The sequence below is a fragment of the Pseudophryne corroboree genome, chromosome 1, assembly GCF_028390025.1.
Source record: "Pseudophryne corroboree isolate aPseCor3 chromosome 1, aPseCor3.hap2, whole genome shotgun sequence".
NCBI classification, from domain to species: Eukaryota; Metazoa; Chordata; class Amphibia; order Anura; family Myobatrachidae; genus Pseudophryne; species Pseudophryne corroboree.
In genome coordinates, this window is record NC_086444.1 from 78387484 (window position 1) to 78414144 (window position 26661).

The 26661-nt window shown below is 47.9% G+C and overlaps 1 protein-coding gene across 3 annotated transcripts in view; it reads left to right on the forward strand.

Moving 5' to 3' along the window:
* Positions 1 to 26661, forward strand: part of SPEF2 (sperm flagellar 2) — an 853267-nt gene that overhangs the window by 711104 nt on the left and 115502 nt on the right. For all 3 annotated transcript variants that reach the window (XM_063960786.1, XM_063960790.1, XM_063960798.1), the window contains 3 exons: positions 7981 to 8108; positions 9527 to 9665; positions 11437 to 11574. In XM_063960786.1, the coding sequence (XP_063816856.1) occupies positions 7981 to 8108; positions 9527 to 9665; positions 11437 to 11574 (405 nt within the window). The remainder of the gene's footprint in view (positions 1 to 7980; positions 8109 to 9526; positions 9666 to 11436; positions 11575 to 26661) is intronic.

The following is a 26661-nucleotide window of genomic DNA, read 5'->3' on the forward strand; positions in this document are numbered from 1 at the left end:
GGGGGGGCACTAAATTTAGGCACAATATTATATATAAAAGCAGCTATTGGGGAAATTTCACTCAGTTATAGTGTTAATCCCCACATTATATAGCGCTCTGGTGTGTGCTGGCATACTCTCTCTCTGTCTCCCCAAAGGGCTTTGTGGGGTCCTGTCCTCAGTCAGAGCATTCCCTGTGTGTGTGCGGTGTGTCGGTACAGCTGTGTCGACATGTTTAATGAGGAGGCTTATATGGTGACGGAGCAGATGCCGATAAATGTGATGTCGCCCCCTGTGGGGCCGACACCAGAGTGGATGATTAGGTGAAAGGTATTAACCGACAGTGTCAACTCCTTACATAAAAGGGTGGATGACGTAACAGCTGTGGGACAGCCGGCTTCTCAGTCCGCGCCTGCCCAGGCGTCTCAAAGGCCATCAGGGGCTCAAAAACGCCCACTCAGATGGCAGACACAGATGTCGACACGGAGTCTGACTCCAGTGTCGACAAGGTTGAGACATATACACAATCCACTAGGAACATCCGTGACTTGATCCCGGCAATAAAAAATGTGTTACACATTTCTGACATTAACCCAAGTACCACTAAAAAAGGGTTTTATGTTTGGGGAGAAAAAGCAGGCAGTGTTTTGTTCCCCCATCAGATGAATGAATGAAGTGTGTGAAAAGCGTGGGTTCCCCCGATAAGATACTGGTAATTTCTAAAAAGTTACTGATGGCGTACCCTTTCCCGCCAGAGGATAAGTTACGCTGGGAGATATCCCCTAGGGTGGATAAGGCACTCACACGGTTGTCAAAAAAGGTGGCACTGCCGTCTTAGGATACGGCCACTTTGAAGGTACCTGCTGATAAAAAGCAGGAGGCTATCCTGAAGTCTGTATTTACACACTCAGGTACTAGACTGAGACCTGCAGATCGTGCTGCTGCAGCGTAGTCGGTGACCCTGTCAAACATGAGAACATATTAAAGACGTCGTCTTATATATGAGGGATGCACAGAGGGATATTTTGCCGGCTGGCATCCAAAATGAATGTAATGTCCATTCTGTCAGGAGGGTATTAGAGACCTGTCACTGGACAGGTGATGCTCGCTTTAAAAGGCGCATAGAGACTCTGCCTTATAAGGGTGAGGAATTATTTGGGGATGGTCTCTGGGACCTCGTATCCATTACCTCAGGTTTCCTCACAGACTAAGAAAGCACTGTATTATCAGGTACAGTCCTTTCGGCTTCAGAAAAGCAAGCGGGTCAAAGGCGCTTCCTTTCTGTACAGAGACAAAAAAGCTGCACCAGTCAGCCTGTTCCCAGAATCAAAATTCTTCTCTCGCTTCCTCTGTGTCCACAGCATGACGCGGGGGCTCCACAGGTGTAGCCAGGTACGGTGGGGGGCCGTCTCAAAAATTTCAGCGATCAGTGGGCTCGCTCACAGGTGGATCCCTGTTTCATTCAAGTAGTATTTCAGGGGTACAAGCTGGAATTCGAGATGTCTCCCCCCCGCCGTTTCCTCAAATATGCCTTGCCGACAACTCCCTCAGGCAGGGAGGCTGCGCTAGAGGCAATTAATAAGCTGTATTCCCAGCAGGTAATACTCAAGGTGCCCCTACTTCAACAAGGACGGGGTTACTATTCCACACGGTTTGGGGTACCGAAACCGCATGGTTCGGTGTGACCCATTTTATATTTAAAATCCTTGAACACATACATAAAAAAATTCAAGTTCAAGATGGAATCGCTCAGGGCGGTTATTGCAAGCCTGGACGAGGGGGATTACATGGGATCCCGGGACATCAAGGATGCTTACCTGCATGTCCCCATTTACCATCCTCGCCAGGAGTACCTCAGATTTGGGGCAGTCACACAGGGAAAAAACTTCCAGGGACTTTGGTCAAGTCAGGTGACTTCCCTACACATAAATATTCTGGAACTGAGGGCCATTTACAATGCCCTGAGTCAGGCAAGGCCTCTGCTTCAAAACCAGCCGGTACTGATCCAATCAGACAACATCACGGCAGTCGCCCATGTAAACCAACGGGGCGGCACAAGAAGCAGGATGGCGATGGCAGAAGCCACAAGGATTCTCCGATGGGCGGAAAATCATGTGTTAACACTGTCAGCAGTGTTCATTCCCGGAGTGGACGACTGGGAAGCAGATCTTCTCAGCAGACACGACCTCCACCCGGGAGAGTGGGGATTTCATCCAGAAGTCTTCCAAAGGATTGTACACCATTGGGAAAGGCCACAGGTGGACATGATGGCGTCCCGCCTCAACAAAAAGCTATAAAAGATATTGCGCCAGGTCAAAGGACCCTCAGGCGATAGCTGTGGACGCTCTGGTAACACCGTGGGTGTACCAGTCGGTTTATGTGTTCCCCCCTCTGCCTCTCATACAAAAGGTACTGAGAATAATAGGAAGGCGAGGAGTAAGAACAATACTCGTGGTTCCGGATTGGCCAAGAAGAGCTTGGTACCCAGAACTTCAAGAAATTATATCAGAGGACCCATGGCCTCTGCCGCTCAGACAGGACCTGCGGCAGCAGAGGCCCTGTCTGTTCCAAGACTTACCGCGGCTACGTTTTGACGGCATGGCGGTTGAACGCCGGATCCTAAAGGAAAAGGGCATTCCGGAGGAAGTCATTCCTACGCTGATTCAAGCCAGGAAAGATGTAACTGCAAAACATTATCACCGCATATGGCGAAAATATGTTGCTTGGTGTGAGGCCAAAAAAGACCCCAAGAGAGGAATTTCAACTAGGTCGATTTCTGCATTTCCTACAAGCAGGAGTGTCTATGGGCCTAAAATTAGGCTCCATTAAGGTACAGATCTCGGCTCTGTCGATTTTCTTCCAGAAAGAACTATCTTCAGTACCTGAAGTTCTGACATTGTAAAAGGAGTGCTGCATATTCAGCCCCCGGTTGTGCCTCCAGTGGCACCTTGGGTTCTCAACGTGGTGTTGAGTTTCTTAAAATCACATTGGTGTGAGCCACTAAAAACCGTGGATCTAAAATATCTCACGCGGAAAGTGGTCATGTTATTGGCCTTGGCTTCGGCCAGGCGTGTATCAGAATTGGCGGCTTTGTCATATAAAAGTCCTTATCTGATTTTCCATATGGATAGGGCAGAATTGAGGACTCGTCCCTAGTTTCTCCCTAAGGTGATATCAGCTTTTCACTTGAACCAACCTATTGTAGTGCCTGCGGCTACTAGGGACTTGGAGGCTTCCAAGTTACTGGACGTAGTCAGGGCCTTGAAAAATTATGTTTCCAGGACGGCTAGAGTCAGGAGAACTGACTCGCTGTTTATCCTGTATGCACCCAGCAAACTGGGTGCTCCTGCTTCTAAGCAGACTATTGCTCGCTGGATTTGTAGCACAATTCATCTGGCGCATTCTGCGGCTGGACTACCGCAGCCAAAATCTGTAAAAGCCCATTCCACAAGGAAGGTGGGCTCATCTTGGGCAGCTGCCCGAGGGGTCTCGGCTTTCCAACTTTGCCGAGCTGCAACTTGGTCAGGGGCAAACACGTTTGCTAAATTCTACAAAATTGATACCCTGGCTGAGGAGGACCTGGAGTTCTCTCATTCGGTGCTGCAGAGTCATCCGCACTCTCCCGCCCGTTTGGGAGCTTTGGTATAATCCCCATGGTCCTTACGGAGTTCCCAGCATCCACTAGGACGTCAGAGAAAATAAGATTTTACTCACCGGTAAATCTATTTCTCGTAGTCCGTAGTGGATGCTGGGCGCCCATCCCAAGTGCGGATTGTCTGCAATACTTGTATATAGTTATTGCCTAACTAAAGGGTTATTGTTGAGCCATCTGTTGAGAGGCTCAGTTATATTCATACTGTTAACTGGGTATAGTATCACGAGTTATACGGTGTGATTGGTGTGGCTGGTATGAGTCTTACCCGGGATTCAAAATCCTTCCTTATTATGTCAGCTCGTCCGGGCACAGTGTCCTAACTGAGGCTTGGAGGAGGGTCATAGTGGGAGGAGCCAGTGCACACCAGGTGACCTAAAGCTGTCTTTAGTTGTGCCCAGTCTCCTGCGGAGCCGCTATTCCCCATGGTCCTTACGGAGTTCCCAGCATCCACTACGGACTACGAGAAATAGATTTACCGGTGAGTAAAATCTTATTTTGTGCTTAGTAGTTTTTTTTGTTATTCCATTTTATAACTTATTGTGCCCCAGACGGAGTTTCTCTTGTATATATTTATCATATCTTACCTAGGGAGCAACACCAACCTCTGCAACACATCACTTTGCCAATTAAACCACAATATTCCTGGCGCCGCAATTGGCGGATTTGAAAGCAGCTTTCTCAGGAGTAATAGGTCATTTACCCCTAATACTAAACCAAAAAAACACAAACTGAGAATGCGCTTTTCAAATCCAATGTAGATTTTATTAATTATCTATATATTATATAAAAATATGCATTTAACTATCACAATTGTATATATTGCCGGCCGGCCACATAAATAGCCTTTTTTAACTAAATAAAAATTGTATTTATATATAATTAAAACTTGATTACAATAGACAGATCTTATATACTTATATATATTGCGCTGGGATCTATTACTAACAAATCCCACATATACTGTATCTAATCACTTTTTCAGGTGATAAACGATCTGCACAAGTCCATGTATTCATGAATCAATTTAGCAACTTATTGCACAAGATGTAATTAGTAGCAATCTGTTGAATAAAGCCAGGCATCCATAGTCAGATTAGTAACTGTAGCAAAGCAAGTGGTTAATAGCAATCTGTTGAACACCGCCTTCCTCACAGCTGAGCAGTTCCGTTCAAACAATTCACAAAGTTAGTTTAGTTACAACAGTAACTGATTAGAACTACTGTGTAGCAAAATAGGATTTCATACCCTCCAACATGACCCGCCCCACTAGGTACAAAATGCTCTGTTACTGGACTTCCACCTTAATTTATGATTGCCATCACCTGTGAAGAAACAGCTTTCTTATCATTCAACTAGTTCAACACAGGTGATGGAAATCATAAATTAAGAGGGAAGTCCAGAAACAGAGCATTTTGTACCTAGTGGGGCGGGTCATGTTGGAGGGTCTGGGATTTGTATACCGTACAGAATGCCTCTGTTATCCACAGTATGTGCGGTGTCCCTCCTGGTTATACCCCTTTCACACCGCAGCTTTAACCCAGTAAATTGCCGATTTTTCAGCCTTCCTAAACGGTTCTAGCTGCGATGTGAAAGGGCCACCTTGAATTTACCGTTTTCAAAATACTGGTATTTTGAAACGGTTAAAAAGCAGGGTCCTACCCGGCTCAGAACCGTTTCACTGTGCAGTGTGAAAGGCTCTGAAACAGTATTTCCAAGCCACAGGAGGTGATAGGCTGTCTCCATGTGTGATGTAACCAGGCAGAAGCAGGAAGCTGGAGAAAAAACACATCAGACACATGAGAGTGGGTTTAGAAGCGTTTTCTTACTGCAAATATATTATACAATGGCAACTTGGAGTGATGAAGAGGTGAGGGAGCTGCTAAGAATCAGAGGGGATGAGGAAATCTGCAGACAAATAACTGGGACAGTCAAGGATGCACTCATATATAAAAACATGGTTAAAATGCTTCAAGCTGCTGGGTTCCATCGTACGACTATCCAAATTATTAATAATTAATTAATTAATAATTATTAATAATGTGTGGGCCAGAAAAGTCCATTTATAATGACAACCACTGTTTTGTATGGGTGAAATGGGTTCAGTGTGAAAGGTACCAAAACGGTAATGAAATGGTAATATACTGGTTACAACATGCGATGTGAAGGGGGTTTAACTGCTCAGACCCGTTTTAAGAACCGTTTCAAAAGCAGGTTTTGCGATGTGAAAGCAGCATTAGTGTTTTTCTCACCATCAACTTTCTCTGGAGGAGAACCTGTTTGTGCTAAGTCCTCACCACTCTTATCCTCCTGGCTCTTAACCTCCCGGCTGGTATTTCTCCTCGTCAGCCTTAACAGGAGTTCGTGGACTGGTGTCAGGCAAATAACTGCACACTAACACTAACCAGGAGGGACACCGCACGTACTGTGGATAACAGAGGCATTCTGTACGGTATCACACCTCCCAACATGACCCTCTCCAGGAGGGACACAATGCTCTGCTTCTGGACTTTTCTCTTAACGTATAATTGCCGGCACCTGTGTTGAACAGGTTAATGGATAAGAAAGGTGTTTCACCACAGGCGATGGCAATCATAAATGAAGAGAAAAGTCCAGGAGCAGAGCATTGTGTCCCTCCTGGACAGGGTCATGTTGGGAGGTATGCGGTATACAAATCCTATTTTGCTACACAGTAGTTCTAATCAGTTACTGTTGTAACTAAACGAACTTTGTGAATTGTTTGAACGGAACTGCTCAGCTGTGAGGAAGGCGGTGTTCAACAGATTACTTTGCCAATTAGCTGCACCAAAACACTAATCCTTAGTACCTAGTATACTGTAGGCAAACTAAGATGTAAAATGGAGAAAAAGTACCAAAATTGAGGAAAAAGTACATAATCTAGGGCACAGGTTCTCAAACTCGGTCCTCAGGACCCCACACAGTGCATGTTTTGCAGGTAACCCAGCAAGTGCACAGGTGTATTAATTACTCACTGACACATTTTAAAAGGTCCACAGGTGGAGCTAATTATTTCATTTGTGATTCTGTGAGGAGACCTGCAAAACATGCACCGTGTGGGGTCCTGAGGACCGAGTTTGAGAACCTGTGATCTAGGGTAATAATCAAGTGACAGCTCTAAATAAGAGTGACTTGGCCATGCATCATTATTTATCTGCGACTTTATACCAATCCTAAGTATAAGGGGGGTTATTCAGGTTTGTTAGCGATCCACAAAAACACACTAATGGGCAAAACCATATTGCACTGCAGGTGGGCCAGATGTAAAATGTGCAGTGAGATTTAGATTTGGGTGGGTTATATTGTTTGTGTGCATGGTTAATACTGGCTGCTTTATTTTCACACTGCAATTTATATTTCCGTTTGAAGACAGCCAATCTAAATCTCTCTGCACATGTTACATCTGCCCCACCTGCAGTGCAATATGGTTTTGCCCATAAGTGTGCTTTTTTTGGTTTGTTAACAAACCTGCATAAATCCCATAGTACACTATAAGCAAAGAAGAATTGATGGAAAAGTAGCAAAATTGTGTATAAAGGCCCTCATTCCGAGTTGTTCGCTCGTTCTTTTTCATCGCATCGCAGTGAAAATCCGCTTAGTACGCATGCGCAAAGTTCGCACTGCGACTGCGCCAAGTAACTTTACTATGAAGAAAGTATTTTTACTCACGGCTTTTTCTTCGCTCCGGCGATCGTAATGTGATTGACAGGAAATGGGTGTTACTGGGCGGAAACACGGCGTTTCAGGGGCGTGTGGCTGAAAACGCTACCGTTTCCGGAAAAAACGCAGGAGTGGCCGGAGAAACGGTGGGAGTGCCTGGGCGAACGCTGGGTGTGTTTGTGACGTCAACCAGGAACGACAAGCACTGAAATGATCGCACAGGCAGAGTAAGTCTGGAGCTACTCAGAAACTGCTAAGTAGTTAGTAATCGCAATATTGCGAATACATCGGTCGCAATTTTAAGAAGCTAAGATTCACTCCCAGTAGGCGGCGGCTTAGCGTGTGTAACTCTGCTAAATTCGCCTTGCGACCGATCAACTCGGAATGAGGGCCAAAGTATGCAGTCTGTGTAAAAAGACAAAAGGCAGGCCTGACAGGAGTGACCATGCATCATTATACTTGCGACTGTATACCAATTTCTTTGCCACCAAAAATTTGATCCTAGGTACCTACTATACTATACACACTAAGACGCACCCTGAGATAAAAATATCTCAGTATTTCCTCCGAAATAAAGCTTTTGCTGAAAAACAGGGACAATTGTATAATAAATACTAATAGTTTTAAGGCAGGAAGTTTCCATTTTAATTTTGTTAATACTTTTTTAAAAGGAAATTCCAGAGTTCCTAGTACCTTATTGGCAGACCATAGAAAAGACATACGTAACTGCCATCAAAGCCGGACTACGGAGTATGAGAAAAGAACGGTTCATTGTAATCCATTATCTATATGATATCAGGTACATTTGTAACGCTTATATCCTAACTCTCAATTAAACTTGTTTGCTGTGTTTATATGTTTTAAACTGTTTATGAACTAATTCTTCAGACAAAACACAACTTGAATATATAATGTAAAGTTTGTTCAAAGGATTTCAAACCTTGCTTTCGTTTGTACTTAGTTAAAAATCACCTTTTATACTTTCTTGTTTGCTCAATCAGGCTGTATATTGGGCCTTATTCAGATGTGGGGTGAGTTGCTATGACGTCCTTGGAATCTGCAGTGATAGTATGGTGATGCAGCAGGAGGCGTCTATTAAAAGCGGACACCTCCTGCTGCAGTAGTGATGTGACCTGCATCCTATGATGCAGCATCGGATCACTCAATTACCATCGGGAGGCTTATAGTGGTCCTGGTGACAGGCAAGCCGTCCGTCGCAGAGACCAGGAAATTTCTGTGCAACCACGGAGATCAATGGCCTCTTCCCTACCCCTAAACGGCAGCAACACGCCTCCCTTTGGAGAAACGGAGACCGTCACCGCTCCCTCCCTGCCCCCAAACGGCATCAGACTGTCAATGACAGCCTGATGCCGGACTACATGTTATGTCGCATGAACGGGTCCTGCGCATGTGCAAAGTACCGATAATCGGTACTTTGCAAGGCACAGCGCACCTCCAACCACATCTGGATAACCCCCATTGTGTTCTGTAAATGTTGTACATCGTTCCTTTGAAAAGACATTTAATGATTGGATGCAAAGCAGAATGAATGCACAGAGGCCTTCATTCCGAGTTGATCGCTTGCTAGCAGTTTGTAGCAGCCGTGCAAACGCTAAGCCTCCGCCCCCTGGGAGTGTATTTTAGCTTAGCAGAAGTGCGAACGAAAGGATTGCAAAGCGGATGAAAAATTATTTTGGGCAGTTTCAGAGTAGCTCCAGACCTACTCCTAGCTTGCGATCACTTCAGACCATTCAGTTCCTGTTTTGACATCACAAACACGCCCTGTGTTCGGTCAGCCACGCCTGCGTTTTTCCTGGCACGCCTGCGTTTTTTCGAACACTCCCTGAAAACGGTCAGTACACACCCAGAAACGCCCACTTCCTGTCAATCACTCTGCGGCCAGCAGTGCGACTGAAAAGCTTCGCTAGAGCCTGTGTGAAACTGCATCGGCCGTTGTGAAAAAACGTTGCGCGTGCGCATTGCGCTGCATACGCAGAAGTGCCACTTTTTTGCCTGAACGCTGCGTTGCGACCGAAAACATCTAGCGAAAAACTCGGAATGACCCCCAGTGTTCTTAATAAACAGAATACATTTTTCTGCAGTGCACTTTACCACTGAGCCACTCCTTTGTATTACAACTACTAGGTTAACATTTGATGTTAATGAACTCCATCAGTACAATTAAGTATTCTTTTTTATTAATTTTTTTTTTCCCAGAGGTAAATTTAAGCATTACTTGCAGCGCCCAGACCACAAGCAGGAGTTTGTCTCTCAGTGGCAGTCTGACTTCAGTTCTGTGCCGGAGGACATGTGGGAAGACGAAGAGACGAAAGCGGAATGGCACCAAAGGCTGGATGTAGGTTTAAAGGGATGATACAATATGTAAAAGTTGCAGACATTTATTAGATCCAGGGGTAGAACAGTAGCCACCATGTCTGTTAGGCTTGGATGAAGTTGTAATTGTAAAGTGTAACGGAATATGCTGCGCTATATAAGAAACTGTAAATAAATAAAAGTGTGTTGCTGGGCAATGCACGTTTATTCACATTGAGATTGAGGCCCATTTTTTATATTTACCTTGATATACAGTGTGTATATATATATATATATATATATATATATATATATATATATATATATACAGGTTTAGTCTCCCTTATCCAAAATGCTTGGGACCAGAGGTATTTTGGATATCGGATTTTTCCGTATTTTGGAATAATTGCATACCATAATGAGATATAATGGTGATGGGACCTAAATCTAAGCACAGAATGCATTTATGTTTCATATACACCTTATACACACAGCCTGAAGGTCATTTTAGCCAATATTTTTTATAACTTTGTGCATTAAACAAAGTGTGTCTACATTCACACAATTCATTTATGTTTCATATACAAGTTATACACACAGCCTGAAGGTCATTTAATACAATATTTTTAATAACTTTGTGTATTAAACAAAGTTTGTGTACATTGAGCCATCAGAAAACAAAGGTTTCAATATCTCACTCTCACTCAGAAAAGTCCGTATTTCGGAATATTCCGTATTTCGGAATATTTGGATATGGGATACTCAACCTGTATATATATATATATATCAGCTCACTTTTATTCTAGGTTACAAAATCCTTCAGGTACTGAGATACTGTTTCTCCAGTTGTTATTAGTTTTGTATAATGGGGCTATTTTCATCTTTTTGGGGGGAGATCTATCAAAGCTGTGGGAATAAAGTACCACCCAATCAGTTCCTCATGCTATGTACACATTATGCAATCCCATACGATACAATATTGTATAAGATATCATATCAGATCGGATCATGTGTACACAATACAAACGATGTCAAACGATGTCTAGAAACAAAGTCATCACTGGAGTTCAAAAATACACACTATAACCTCATCAAGACTGCATGCAGTCCGACGTATGACGTCACATGTGACCCGCGGGAGCGCGCATCGTACGTCGGATCATGCATACACATTATGCAATATCAGTTAGGACTGAACAATATAATTCCGCTTGTGAACGATATTGCATAGTGTGTATGGACTATAACTGTCATTTTTCCTATTTATTTACCTATCCTTTATATTTCACTGTTTTATCAATTTGAAAATGGATTTTATAAGCCAGCAATAAAAGTTATATTTTAATACAAAAGGGCATCCACAGATGACCATTCTTTTCTCCATGTGCCAATAAAAACAGGTACAGCAGTGTGTATGGTTGTGCCCCCCACCCCTGACCCCACGCAGGGGAGAGGCGCATGTGTGCATGCGGGAAAGTGTCCCCCTCTCTTCTCTGTATACTGTAGCTTTTCAAAGTAAGATGTGGGGCCCAGGAGGCTACATTGCTGAGTTCAGCTGACATGCCGGATGCCGATCCAACTCTGACTTTTTTTAACAGGGCAATCACTTGCAAGGCATGGTTTTGCCTTGTAAGGGATTGCCCCCTTAAACAATCGCCCGAGTTCGGCCGGCATCCCGCACGTCGGCTGAATTCGGGAGGCATTAATCCTGCTCATAATCTTATATTTATAATATAATTGCTGACATCTGCTATATTTATCTGCAAATATCTGTAACTGTCTGGAAACATTGTCTGGCTTTCTCCCAACTCCAGGATCTCAGAGACCGTCTGTGGGACATCTGTGACAACCGGAAGGAAGAAGCGGAGCAGGAGCGTTCCGATATCATGAATGAAGGGTGGCTGCAGGATCACTTGGGGATACTGATGAACCATTGCTTCTCACTCATGCAGGTAGATACAACAAGAATAACACTACACAGTTGAGGGAGATCCTTACAGGGTCCTGATTTTGAGTGACGCCCATCTGCAGCTGCTTTTCCATGTGGCCTCTGTAGCCTAATTACGTCCTTATGCAAATGAGAGGATCCGCCTTTGTATAGTAACAATCCGTACAGCTGCATGCGGAGGCCTGTCCCGCTGTCTGCCCTTTCATCCGCTGCTCTCATCACTAGTACCGGGAATTACACAAGCCGCATTATGGGTGCCAAAGATATATGTATGGCGAAAACATCTTCACAGATGGGGCTGCAGCACAGTTCAAAATTCAACTAGGGGAGCCACATCAACTGCCAGTGAGCCCTGGCTGGTGAGGTTTGGCAGTGTTTGGGGTGGTAGTTGGCGTGACTCCCCTATTTTAATTTTGGACTGCGCTTCCATCCCACCTTATGGAGCCGCCACTGGTCCTGTCTCTTTCTGCATGCTACAATCGAGCACAGAAACCCCTGACACACCTCCTACACTCCCCTGACACTCCACAACACATGGTCGCCTTCCAGTTACTGCTCAGAAATGACCATTTTACCGATAGTGTGCTTGGTATGCTCCAGTAAACTCTGTCCCTCTGAGTATACCTAATGTCGGGCATGCGCAGGCGCCAGTTTGTTTTATTTGTATGCTGAAATCTGTGAGATTCATTTTCACTTGCACTTGCGTCCAACAAGAATTGAACCCAAGTGGACCCTTTTGCCAGTGACTTTGACTACTCTGTATTGCTGCCAGGACTAACAATCTACCTGTGTTCCCTATTCTGTATTAAGTGTCAGTCACGCCCATCAATACCACTATCCCACTTCTGCTACTGCTGTGCCTGGCCGATCCACTGGATAAACATTGCTGCACTAGTGAATCATTTACACTGTACCATCTGATTTTCCTCTGTGTCGGTGCCGCTCAGCTTTTCCCGTTATCGCTGCAGAAACTACCCACTTCTACCTGTTGCTCAAACATCATCATAGACATTTGCTCTATACTGCCAAATTGCATTACTGGCTATTCTGAGGTACTGCACCTTGCATGCAACTAGACTTTGAGGGGGTCATTCCGAGTTGATCGCTCGCTGCCGATTTTCGCAGCACAGCGATCAGGTAAAAAAACGTCAAAACTGCGCATGCGTGTGCACCGCAATGCGCAGGCACGTCGTACGGGTACAAAGAGGATCGATGCTGGGCGATGGATTTAGCGAAGATTCCATTTGCACAGCCGAACGCAAGGTGATTGACAGAAAGAGGGCGTTTATGGGTGTCAACTGACGGTTTTCTGGGAGTGTTTGGGAAAACGTAGGCGTGTCCAAGCGTTTGCAGGGCCGGTGTCTGACGTCAATTCCGGCACCAAAAAGACTGAAGTGATCGCAAGGGCTGAGTAAGTCCAGAGCTACTCTGACACTGCACAAAATGTACGCACACTTGCAAAGCGAAAATACACTCCCCCGTGGGCGGTGACTATGCGTTTGCACGGCTGCTAAAAGTAGCTAGCCAGCGATCAACTCGGAATGAACCCCTGAGTCTTTCTGCTATGGCCTGGCTACCACTTGCATGATAATCTTTTCAATGGCCCTCATTCCGAGTTGTTCGCTCGTTATTTTCCTTCGCATCGGTGCGATTTTCCGCTAACTGCGCATGCGCAATGTTCGCACTGCGGCTGCGTCAAGTAAATTTGCTAAGAAGTTTGGTATTCTACTCACGGCATTACGAGGTTTTTTCTTCGTTCTGGTGATCGGAGTGTGATTGACAGGAAGTGGGTGTTTCTGGGCGGAAACTGGCCGTTTTATGGGTGTGTGTGAAAAAACGCTGCCGTTTCTGGGAAAAACGCGGGAGTGGCTGGAGAAACGGGGGAGTGTCTGGGCGAACGCTGGGTGTGTTTGTGACGTCAAACCAGGAACGAAACTGACTGAACTGATCGCAGATGCCGAGTAAGTCTCGAGCTACTCAGAAACTGCTAAGAAATGTCTATTCGCAATTTTGCTAATCTTTCGTTCGCAATTCTGCTAAGCTAAGATTCACTCCCAGAGGGCGGCGGCTTAGCGTGTGCAATGCTGCTAAAAGCAGCTAGCGAGCGAACAACTCGGAATGAGGGCCAATGTCTGTTAATAATGCCCTCTCATCTCACCAGCTTCTCAGGCTAATCCAAGTCGACATATATTTTATGAATGTCAGATGTTGTTTCATGTACAGTATTGTGTGTTGTGGTTAAAGCTGTCCCTTTCATTAAGAAAACCTACAGCTACTCAGCTGCAGGTGGGATCTTTCCAGAGATCATCAGTATCTTATACAATCACTGTACACCCCAGCGTTCCCTACACTGTGATGATTGTGACTGTGGTTTGTCTCACGTTCCCAGGCTCTGGCATTGCTGTTTTGTCAGTTGCTCATATGTTTCCACTGCTGGTATAATAAATCTCACTGGCAGGTGCTGCCCAAATGTTAAACTTATACCAACTGCTGTGCAACCAACCTCTATATGTGTCAAACCAACACAGTATGCTAAATGCCTATTGCTGCTAATTGTGAATGCTTTGTAGAAGTGTCCCATAGTCACTTTCAGAGTACTGTTTGTTTGGTATGTCAGACCTATACCTAGAAGCTACAATTCATAGAATGACAAGTACATTCCACATTAATAATAATCTCTGTGAATTACTGTGAACTACGGGCCCAATTCAGACTTGATCTCTGTTGTGCGAATTCGATGATTATCGATCGATTGCACATGCATACGGATCGTAGAGCGCACACGCAAAGCCAAACTGCAAATGAATCCACCAAATTTTTTTATGGCGTACGCAAGTTGATTGATGGGAAGCAGGCGTTTGGGGGTGGTAACTGCCCGTTTTCTGGGAGTGTCAGGAAAAACGCAGGCGTTCCCAAGCGTTTTCAGGGAGGGTGTGTAACCTCAGCTCCGGCCATCATCAGCCTGATTCTTTCGCACTGTTGGAGTAGTTCCTGGGCTACGCACAGACTGGAAAAAACATTCGATGGTGAGTGAGCTGCGAACGGATTTGTAGCTGACTGACGAATGGCAAGATTTTTGCACGGCGTACACAGACTTGCACGGGGCGGATTTTCACTCTGCGGCGACTATCTGATCGCATGAGTGATCAGATCTGAGTTAAGTAAGGTGGGGATGTGAGGCCGTCATGTGGGCTGTTTTAGCATAGTTTAACATCTCTTGTGTTTAGCTTAGTTTGCATTTTAAATGACATGAGTACGGCAGCCCAGTCAGCTTTACATTGCTAGCAAATCTCATAGAAACCTTTTATACACAGAACAAGGGCAAACAAGGTTAATGGAGAGGATGCAGACGTGACAAAGGTTAGGGCGGGCCCTGCTTGTGAGCTGTGGGGGGAAAGGCAATGTTACCTTCATCTGCCAATCACATTTTCTCTTACGTCCTAGAGGATGCTGGGGTCCATTTTAGTACCATGGGTGTATAGACGGTTCCGCAGGAGCCTTCGGCACTTTAAGACTTTTTAACAGTGTGAACTGGCTCCTCCCTCTATGCCCCTCCTCATGACCTCAGTTTAGAAAATGTGCCCGGGAGACTGGCTGCACATCAGTGAAGCTCTACTGAGTTTTGCAGGAAAAGACTTTGTTAGGTTTTTTATTTTCAGGGAGACTGCTGGCAACAGCTTCCCTGCTTCGTGGGACTTAGGGGGGGAAGTAGGAACCAACTTCTCCATTAGTTTAATGGCTCTGCTTCCGCTGACAGGACACCATTAGCTCCTGAAGGGTACTGCACACAGCCCTTGCCTGGATGCTGCTCACTCCCACAGCACTGCCGCCACCCCCTAACAGAGCCAGAAGTCAGAAGGCTGGTGAGTATTCACCGGAGACCTGCAGAGAGGGGTGCTCCGGTCATCGTGGCGGCATAAAGGTACCAGCGCAGCGCGAGACGCTGCGCAGCAACATGTCTCTCAGCACAGGGTGCAGAGTGGAAGGTATGAGGCGCTGCACCATAGATTTACAGCCATACATACCAGCTACTTTAACCCCTAAAAGCAGCCCTGCACTGTGGGGGTAGTCTCTTTTGGGACACAATATTCCAGGAAGCAACTTGACCTAAAATAGCACTTTCTTGCCTTCTATCTTAATATATATATATATATATATATATATATATATATATAACTATATTTCTCTAACGTCCTAGTGGATGCTGGGGACTCCGTAAGGACCATGGGGAATAGACGGGCTCCGCAGGAGACTGGGCACTCTAAGAAAGAATTAGGACTACTGGTGTGCACTGGCTCCTCCCTCTATGCCCCTCCTCCAGACCTCAGTTAGAATCTGTGCCCGGACGGAGCTGGGTGCATTTTAGTGAGCTCTCCTGAGCTTGCTGATAAAAAAGTATTTTAGTTAGGTTTTTTATTTTCAGAGAGCTTCTGCTGGCAACAGACTCTCTGCTACGTGGGACTGAGGGGAGAGAAGCAAACCTACTAACTGCGGCTAGGTTGCGCTTCTTAGGCTACTGGAAACCATTAGCTCCAGAGGGATCGAACACAGGAACTTAACCTTGGTCGTCCGTTCCCGGAGCCGCGCCGCCGTCCCCCTCGCAGAGCCAGAAGACAGAAGCCGGCGGGTGAAGCAAGAAGACGTCAAAATCGGCGTCAGAAGACTCCTGTCTTCATATGAGGTAGCGCACAGCACTGCAGCTGTGCGCCATTGCTCCCACATTACACCCACACACTCCGGTCACTGTAGGGTGCAGGGCGCAGGGGGTGGCGCCCTGGGCAGCAATTGAGTACCTCCTAGCAAAATGGGGCATATATACAGCTGGGCACTGTATATATGCATGAGCCCCTGCCATTATTTTTACACAAAATCGCGGGACAGAAGCCCGCCGCTGAGGGGGCGGGGCTTCTTCCTCAGCACTCACCAGCGCCATTTTCTCTCCACAGCTCCGCTGAGAGGAAGCTCCCCAGGCTCTCCCCTGCAGACTCACGGTAGAAGGAGGGTAAAAAGAGAGGGGGGTCACATAAATTTAGCGCAATAATCACAAATACAGCAGCTACTGGGTAAACACTAAGTTACTGTGTAATTCCTGGGTCATATAGCGCTGGGGTGTGTGCTGGCATACTCTCTCTCTCTGTCTCTCCAAAAGGCCTTGTGGGGGTTCTGTCCTCAAATAGAGCATCCCCTGTGTGTGTGGTGTGGAGGTACGATTGTGTCGACATGTTTGACGAGGAAGGCTATGTGGAAGCAGAGCAGGTGCAGATGAATGAGGTGTCTCCGCCGACGGCGCCGACACCTGATTGGATGGATATGTGGAAGGTGTTAAATGATAATGTAAACTCCTTGCATAAAAGGTTGGATAAAGCTGAAGCCTTGGGACAGTCGGGGTCTCAACCCATGCCTGCTCCTACAGCGCAGAGGCCGTCAGAGTCTCAGAAGCGCCCACTATCCCAAATTGTTGACACAGATATCGACACGGATTCTGATTCCAGTGTCGATGGCGATGATGCAAAATTGCAGCCTAAAATGGCTAAAGCCATCCGCTACATGATTATAGCAATGAAGGATGTATTGCACATATCGGAGGTAAACCCTGTCCCTGACAAGAGGGTTTATATGTTTGGGGAGAAAAAGCAAGAGGTGACTTTTCCCCCTTCACATGAGTTAAATGAGTTATGTGAAAAAGCGTGGGATTCTCCTGATAGGAAAGTGCTGATTTCGAAAAGGTTACTTATGGCGTATCCTTTCCCGCCAACGGACAGGTTACGCTGGGAATCCTCCCCTAGCGTAGACAAAGCTTTGACACGCTTATCTAAGAAGGGGGCCCTGCCGTCACAGGATACGGCCTCCCTAAAGGATCCTGTGGATAGGAAGCAGGAAGGTATCCTGAAGTCTGTGTATACACATTCAGGTACTCTACTGAGGCCGGCAATTGCGTCGGCCTGGATGTGAAGTGCTGTAGCAGCATGGACTGATACTCTGTCTGAGGAACTGGATACCTTGGACAAGGATACTATTTTACTGACCCTGGGGCATATAAAGGACGCTGTCCTATATATGAGGGATGCCCAGAGGGACATTTGCCTACTGGGCTCTAGAATAAATGCAATGTCAGTTTCTGCCAGAAGGGTCCTGTGGACTCGGCAATGGACAGGTGATGCAGACTCAAAAAAGCACATGGAGGTTTTACCTTATAAGGGTGAGGAATTGTTTGGGGACGGTCTCTCGGACCTAGTTTCCACAGCTACAGCTGGGAAGTCAAGATTTTTGCCATATATTCCCTCACAACCTAAGAAAGCACCGTATTACCAAATGCAGTCCTTTCGATCATAAAGAAGCAAGAAAGTTAGAGGTGCGTCCTTTCTTGCCAGAGGCAGGGGTAGAGGAAAGAAGCTGCACAATACAGCTAGTTCCCAGGAACAGAAGTCCTCCCCGGCTTCCACTAAATCCACCGCATGATGCTGGGGCTCCACGGGTGTAGCCAGGAGCGGTGGGGGCGCGTCTCCGTCATTTCAGCCACCAGTGGGTTCGCTCACAGGTGGATCCCTGGGCTATACAGATTGTGTCTCAGGGATACAAGCTGGAATTCGAAGTGATGCCCCCTCACCGTTACCTCAAATCGGCCCTGCCAGCTTCCCCCATAGAAAGGGAAGTAGTGTTAGCGGCAATTCACAAATTATATCTCCAGCAGGTGGTGGTAAAGGTTCCCCTCCTTCAACAGGGAAGGGGTTACTATTCCACAATGTTTGTGGTACTGAAACCGGACGGTTCGGTCAGACCCATATTGAATTTAAAATCCCTGAACATTTACCTGAAAAGGTTCAAGTTCAAGATGGAATCGCTCAGAGCGGTCATTGCAAGCCTGGAAGAGGGGGATTTTATGGTGTCTCTGGACATAAAGGATGCTTACCTGCATGTCCCCATTTATCCACCTCATCAGGAGTACCTCAGATTTGTGGTACAGGACTGTCATTACCAATTCCAGACGTTGCCGTTTGGTCTGTCCACGGCTCCGAGAATATTTACCAAGGTAATGGCGGAAATGATGGTGCTCCTACGAAAGCAAGGATTCACAATTATCCCATACTTGGACGATCTCCTCATAAAGGCGAGGTCCCGGGAGCAGTTGCTGGTCAGCGTAGCACACTCTCAGGAAGTGTTGCAACAGCATGGCTGGATTCTGAATATTCCAAAGTCGCAGCTGATTCCTACGACGCGTCTGCCCTTCCTGGGCATGATTCTGGACACGGACCAGAAGAAGGTGTTTCTCCCGGCGGAGAAGGCTCAGGAGCTCGTGACTCTGGTCAGAGACCTCTTAAAACCAAAACAGGTGTCGGTGCATCACTGCACACGAGTCCTGGGAAAGATGGTGGCATCATACGAGGCCATTCCCTTCGGCAGGTTCCATGCGAGGACCTTTCAATGCGATCTGTTGGACAAGTGGTCCGGATCGCATCTTCAAATGCATCGGCTGCTCACCCTATCCCCCAGGGCCAGGGTGTCTCTTCTGTGGTGGCTGCAGAGTGCTCACCTTCTCGAGGGCGGCAGGTTCGGCATACAGGACTGGGTCCTGGTGACCACGGATGCAAGCCTCCGAGGATGGGGGGGCAGTCACTCAGGGAAGAAACTTCCAAGGGCTGTGGTCAAGTCAGGAGACTTGTCTGCATATAAATATCCTGGAACTAAGGGCCATATACACCGCCCTGAGTCAAGCGGAGCCTCTGCTTCGCAACCATCCGGTGATGATTCAGTTAGACAACATCACCGCAGTGGCTCATGTAAACCGCCAGGGCGGCACAAGAAGCAGGGTGGTGATGGCGGAAGCCACCAGAATTCTTCGTTGGGCGGAGAATCACGTGCAAGCACTGTCAGCAGTGTTCATTCCGGGAGTGGACAACTGGGAAGCAGACTTCCTCAGCAGGCACGACCTCCACCCGGGAGAGTGGGGACTTCATCAGGAAGTCTTCACTCAGATTACAAATCGATGGGAACTGCCACAGGTGGACATGATGGCATCCCGCCTCAACAAAAAGCTACAAAGGTATTGCGCCAGGTCAAGAGACCCTCAGGCGATAGCTGTGGACGCTCTAGTAACACCGTGGGTGTTCCAGTCGGTCTATGTGTTTCCTCCTCTTCCTCTCATACCCAAGGTGCTGAGAATCGTAAGAAAAAGAGGAGTGAGAACAATGGGGGTAATTCCAAGTTGATCGCAGCAGGATTTTTATTAGCAGTTGGGCAAAACCATGTGCACTGCAGGGGAGGCAGATGTAACATGTGTAGAGAGAGTTAGATTTGGGTGTGGTGTGTTCAATCTGAAATCTAATTTGCAGTGTGAAAATAAAGCAGCCAGTATTTACCCTGCACAGAAATAAAATAACCCACTCAAATCTAACTCTTTCTGCACATGTTATATCTGCCACCCCTGCAGTGCACATGGTTTTGCCCAGTTGCTATCAAAAATCCTGCTGCGATCAACTTGGAATTACCCCCAATACTCATTGTTCCGGATTGGCCAAGAAGGACTTGGTACCCGGAACTGCAAGAAATGCTCACAGAGGACCCGTGGCCTCTGCCTCTCAGACAGGATCTGTTGCAACATGGGCTCTGTCTGTTCCAAGACTTACCGCGGCTGCGTTTGACGGCATGGCGGTTGAACGCCGGATCTTAGCGGAAAAAGGCATTCCGGATGAAGTTATTCCTACGCTGATAAAGGCTAGGAAGGACGCGACAGCAGAGGCGGAACTACCACCAGTGCAGGCAGTGCCTTGCACTGGGGCCCGCCGCTTTCAAGGGGCCCAAAGCCAGCGCGGCATGTAATGAGTCAAACTGACTCATTACATGCCGCCTGCTGCGGCCCGCAGCACACAGCGGCCAGTCCAGGGACATATTGTGAGCAGGTCAGTGTGCACTGTGCGTCGGTGTCCTCCTTTCACCCTCTAGCTGCTTCTCGCTGCCGCTTGTGTCCCTGTGGAGCCCCCCCCCCGACAGCCTGCAGAGTGCGCGCTGGACCTGACTTCCGCTGACCCTTGTGCTCCTGCTGTATCCCGGAGCTGCTGCCCGCCATCGCGGTACAGCGGCGCCGAGTCCACCTGCGCTCCCCGACTGCAATTGCTGTCTCTGCGGTGGGGTCTCCTCTTGGCAGCCTGCCAGGTGTCATCTGGCTCCAGCCCCGACTTCTGCTGCCGCCTGTACTGCTGTCGGATCCCATAGCTCCCGCCCGCCATCCTGATAATGGGGCTGAGTGCTCCGGTGCCCTCCCTGGCCTCTTGGGCTATTTGTCCTCCATACAGCTACCACTGGTACCTCTCCGGGGGCCTCCCACCTTCCTTAACTGTATGATGAGACGGAATCTGGGTCCCTCTGCTGCATGTGTGCCTGCTGACTCCCGGACCATCCGGCCACCATTATTGGAGTGCGGGCTGCTTGAGTCTGCACCTCCCTCATTGTGTCCTGCCTGCTCCCGGCTTTCTCTCCTGCTACTAGAGGAATTGGGGGGAAAACATCTGCTGCCTGGTGAGTCACTGTGAGTGGGGGGAAGTTTATGAATGCAGCTCACCACTCTCTACCCCCTGTGAAGGTGTGTGCTGGTGCAAACCTGCACTTGCACTGTTCCTCCATGCTGAAAGCCTTACAGCGGCCATACCCGGAGCCTGGACTACCTAAGGCCCAGCTGTATAAATCTGCAGTCTGTCACATGACCGCAGGGCTCCCCAAAAGATCCAGTGGCGGAACTACCACCAGATAGTGCACCGTTATATGAATTGGTATTATTTTGTGGCCAGACCCCTTCCCCATGAAGCCACGCCCCTATATTTTTTGCGCGCGTCTACGGCGTGCACTGCCCCTGATTTACATAGATGGAGGAGGGGCTCCGATGCCGTTTCTTGCACACAGCGCTAAAATGTCTATTTATGGCACTGTTGCTAGGTATCCATTTCTCTGGCCCTGAGCAGGTCCCCCTCACCAGATCCTCTCTAGGGGTGAGGGGGTGGACTTGTACGGGATGGGGCCCAAAGCATTTTGTTGCACCTGGGCCCGCTGCTCGCTAGTTCCGCCACTGCGTGACAGCAAAACATTATCACCGTATATGGCGAAAATATGTTGCTTGGTGTTAGGCCAGGAAGGCCCCTACAGAGGAATTCCAGCTGGGTCGGTTCCTACACTTCCTACAGTCAGGAGTGACTATGGACTTAAAATTAGGATCCATAAAGGTCCAGATTTCGGCCCTATCCATTTTCTTTAAAAAGGAACTGGCTTCGCTTCCTGAAGTTCAGACGTTTGTAAAGGGAGTGCTGCATATTCAGCCCCCTTTTGTGCCTCCTGTGGCACCTTGGGATCTTAACGTGGTGTTGAGTTTCCTGAAATCTCACTGGTTTGAGCCACTTAAGACCGTGGAGCTAAAGTATCTCACGTGGAAAGTGGTCATGCTATTGGCCTTAACTCCGGCTAGGCGTGTGTCAGAATTGGCGGCTTTGTCATGTAAAAGCCCCTATCTGGTTTTCCATATGGACAGGGCAGAATTACGGACTCGTCCGCAATTTCTGCCGAAGGTGGTGTCATCTTTTCATTTGAACCAACCTATTGTGGTGCCTGCGGCTACTCGTGACTTGGAGGATTCTTGATTTAGTCAGGGCTTTGAAGATTTATGTAGCCAGAACGGCTGGAGTCAGGAAAACTGACTCGCTGTTTATCCTGTATGCATCCAACAAGCTGGGTGCTCCTGCTTCAAAGCAAACTATTGCTCGCTGGATCTATAACACGATTCAGCAGGCTCATTCTGTGGCTGGATTGCCGCATCCAAAATCAGTAAAAGCCCATTCCACAAGGAAAGTGGGCTCTTCTTGGGCGGCTGCCCGAGGGGTCTCGGCATTACAAAATTCTACAAGTTTGATACCCTGGCTGAGGAGGACCTTGTGTTTGCCCATTCGGTGCTGCAGAGTCATCCGCACTCTCCCGCCCGTTTGGGAGCTTTGGTATAATCCCCATTGTCCTTACGGAGTCCCCAGCATCCACTAGGACGTTAGAGAAAATAAGATTTTACTCACCGGTAAATCTATTTCTCGTAGTCCGTAGTGGATGCTGGGCGCCCGTCCCAAGTGCGGACTTCTTCTGCAATACTTGTATATAGTTATTGCTTAAATAAGGGTTATGTTATGTTGCATCAGGTTGTCTGATGCTCTGTTGTTTTTCATACTGTTAACTGGATATGTTATCACAAGTTATACGGTGTGATTGGTGTGGCTGGTGTGAGTCTTACCCTGGATTCCAAAATCCTTTCCTTGTAATGTCAGCTCTTCCGGGCACAGTTTCCTTAACTGAGGTCTGGAGGAGGGGCATAGAGGGAGGAGCCAGTGCACACCAGTAGTCCTAATTCTTTCTTAGAGTGCCCAGTCTCCTGCGGAGCCCGTCTATTCCCCATGGTCCTTACGGAGTCCCCAGCATCCACTACGGACTACGAGAAATAGATTTACCGGTGAGTAAAATCTTATTATAACCATTTTGCAATAAGGCAGCACTCTGGAGACTTGAAAGTATGTGAAAGGATGGTGTATTTAATTCATACACCATTATATATATATATATATATATATATATGTGTGTGTGTGTATGTATATATACATACAGTGTGTGTGTGTATATATATATATATATATATATATATATATATATACATATATGTATATATAAATATATAAATATATATATATATATATACTGGTGAACACATCCGGCACTCAATAATAAGGAATAAATGCCTGGGTGCCCTCCTGATGATGATACAATGGCATATCCTTCCCCACCTGTGGCTCAGGTGTATGCAGCAAAGGAAAAAGAGGCGGCACTCGAAGGACTTGTAAAAGCTTGTATTCAAATCATTGTGAAAAAAGAACAAACGTGTTCATAACAACAAAGAAAACATGGCAGGTTGCTTACGACGTTTCAAGGCCTAACAGCCTTTTCCTCAGGTAAGAATACCCATGTGCAGTGAAAACATAAGTGATAAAAGAAGAATATATATATATATACACACACACAGTGGTCGAAGTGGGGCGGTATGGTATACCGCCACTTCTTCCACTGACCCGAAACTGCGGAACTGAAAGTGCAGCAGGAGGCAAGGGAAGTGGCCATCCTGCTGCACATTGTGCTCTCCGTCCCTGCGCGGCGGCCGTGTAGAGCGCTGTATTAGCTCACAGCCGCCCAATGCACGCCGCTCACCACCAGCCACCAGCCGCTCGCAACCAGCCGACAGCCGCCCGCCGCCACCAGCAGCCCACCGCTCACCGCTGCCAGCCATCAGCAACAAATGAGGTAATGTTCCCCTGCTGTCACCTCTCACCCTGTCGTCACTCTCTCTCCCTGTCGTCACTGTCGTCACTCTCTCCCTGTCGTCACTCTCTCCCTGTCGTCACTCTCTCTCCCTGTCGTCACTCTCTCTCCCTGTCGTCACTCTCTCTCCCAGTCGTCACTCTCTATCCCTGTCGTAACTCTCGTCACTCTCTTACTGTCGTCACTCTCTCCCTGTCGTCACTCTCTCTCTCTCCCTGTCGTCACTCTCTTTCTCTCCCTGTCGTCACTCTTTCTCTCCCTGTCGTCACTCTCTTTCTCTCCCTGTCGTCACTCTCTTTCTCTCCCTGTCGTCACTCTCTTTCTCTCCCTGTTGTCACTCTCTCTCTCTCCCTGTCGTCACTGTGACTGTCCCTGCTGTCACAATTTCAGCTCATTCAGTGTGCTATAATGTGAATTTCGGCTCATTCAGTGTGTTACAAGGTGAATTTCGGCTCATTCAGTGTGCTATAATGTGAATTTCGGCTCATTCAGTGTGCTACAATGTGAATTTCGGCTCATTCTGTGTGCTATAATGTGAATTTCTGCTCATTCAGTGTGCTACAAGGTGAATTTCGGCTCATTCAGTGTGCTACAATGTGAATTTCGGCTCATTCAGTGTGCTAGAATGTGAGTTTCGGCTCATTCAGTGTGCATGTAAACCGCCAGGGCGGCACAAGAAGCAGGGTGGCGATGGCGGAAGCCACCAGAATTCTTCGTTGGGCGGAGAATCACGTGCAAGCACTGTCAGCAGTGTTCATTCCGGTAGTGGACAACTGGGAAGCAGACTTCCTCAGCAGGCACGACCTCCACCCGGGAGAGTGGGGACTTCATCAGGAAGTCTTCACTCAGATTACAAATCGATGGGAACTGCCACAGGTGGACATGATGGCATCCCGCCTCAACAAAAAGCTACAAAGGTATTGCGCCAGGTCAAGAGACCCTCAGGCGATAGCTGTGGACGCTCTAGTAACACCGTGGGTGTTCCAGTCGGTCTATGTGTTTCCTCCTCTTCCTCTCATACCCAAGGTGCTGAGAATCGTAAGAAAAAGAGGAGTGAGAACAATGGGGGTAATTCCAAGTTGATCGCAGCAGGATTTTTATTAGCAGTTGGGCAAAACCATGTGCACTGCAGGGGAGGCAGATGTAACATGTGTAGAGAGAGTTAGATTTGGGTGTGGTGTGTTCAATCTGAAATCTAATTTGCAGTGTGAAAATAAAGCAGCCAGTATTTACCCTGCACAGAAATAAAATAACCCACTCAAATCTAACTCTTTCTGCACATGTTATATCTGCCACCCCTGCAGTGCACATGGTTTTGCCCAGTTGCTATCAAAAATCCTGCTGCGATCAACTTGGAATTACCCCCAATACTCATTGTTCCGGATTGGCCAAGAAGGACTTGGTACCCGGAACTGCAAGAAATGCTCACAGAGGACCCGTGGCCTCTGCCTCTCAGACAGGATCTGTTGCAACATGGGCTCTGTCTGTTCCAAGACTTACCGCGGCTGCGTTTGACGGCATGGCGGTTGAACGCCGGATCTTAGCGGAAAAAGGCATTCCGGATGAAGTTATTCCTACGCTGATAAAGGCTAGGAAGGACGTGACAGCAGAGGCGGAACTACCACCAGTGCAGGCAGTGCCTTGCACTGGGGCCCGCCGCTTTCAAGGGGCCCAAAGCCAGCGCGGCATGTAATGAGTCAAACTGACTCATTACATGCCGCCTGCTGCGGCCCGCAGCACACAGCGGCCAGTCCAGGGACATATTGTGAGCAGGTCAGTGTGCACTGTGCGTCGGTGTCCTCCTTTCACCCTCTAGCTGCTTCTCGCTGCCGCTTGTGTCCCTGTGGAGCCCCCCCCCCCCGACAGCCTGCAGAGTGCGCGCTGGACCTGACTTCCGCTGACCCTTGTGCTCCTGCTGTATCCCGGAGCTGTGCCCGCCATCGCGGTACAGCGGCGCCGAGTCCACCTGCGCTCCCCGACTGCAATTGCTGTCTCTGCGGTGGGGTCTCCTCTTGGCAGCCTGCCAGGTGTCATCTGGCTCCAGCCCCGACTCCTGCTGCCGCCTGTACTGCTGTCGGATCCCAGAGCTCCCGCCCGCCATCCTGATAATGGGGCTGAGTGCTCCGGTGCCCTCCCTGGCCTCTTGGGCTATTTGTCCTCCATTCAGCTACCACTGGTACCTCTCCGGGGGCCTCCCACCTTCCTTAACTGTATGATGAGACGGAATCTGGGTCCCTCTGCTGCATGTGTGCCTGCTGACTCCCGGACCATCCGGCCACCATTATTGGAGTGCGGGCTGCTTGAGTCTGCACCTCCCTCATTGTGTCCTGCCTGCTCCCGGCTTTCTCTCCTGCTACTAGAGGAATTGGGGGGAAAACATCTGCTGCCTGGTGAGTCACTGTGAGTGGGGGGAAGTTTATGAATGCAGCTCACCACTCTCTACCCCCTGTGAAGGTGTGCGCTGGTGCAAACCTGCACTTGCACTGTTCCTCCATGCTGAAAGCCTTACAGCGGCCATACCCGGAGCCTGGACTACCTAAGGCCCAGCTGTATAAATCTGCAGTCTGTCACATGACCGCAGGGCTCCCCAAAAGATCCAGTGGCGGAACTACCACCAGATAGTGCACCGTTATATGAATTGGTATTATTTTGTGGCCAGACCCCTTCCCCATGAAGCCACGCCCCTATATTTTTTGCGCGCGTCTACGGCGTGCACTGCCCCTGATTTACATAGATGGAGGAGGGGCTCCGATGCCGTTTC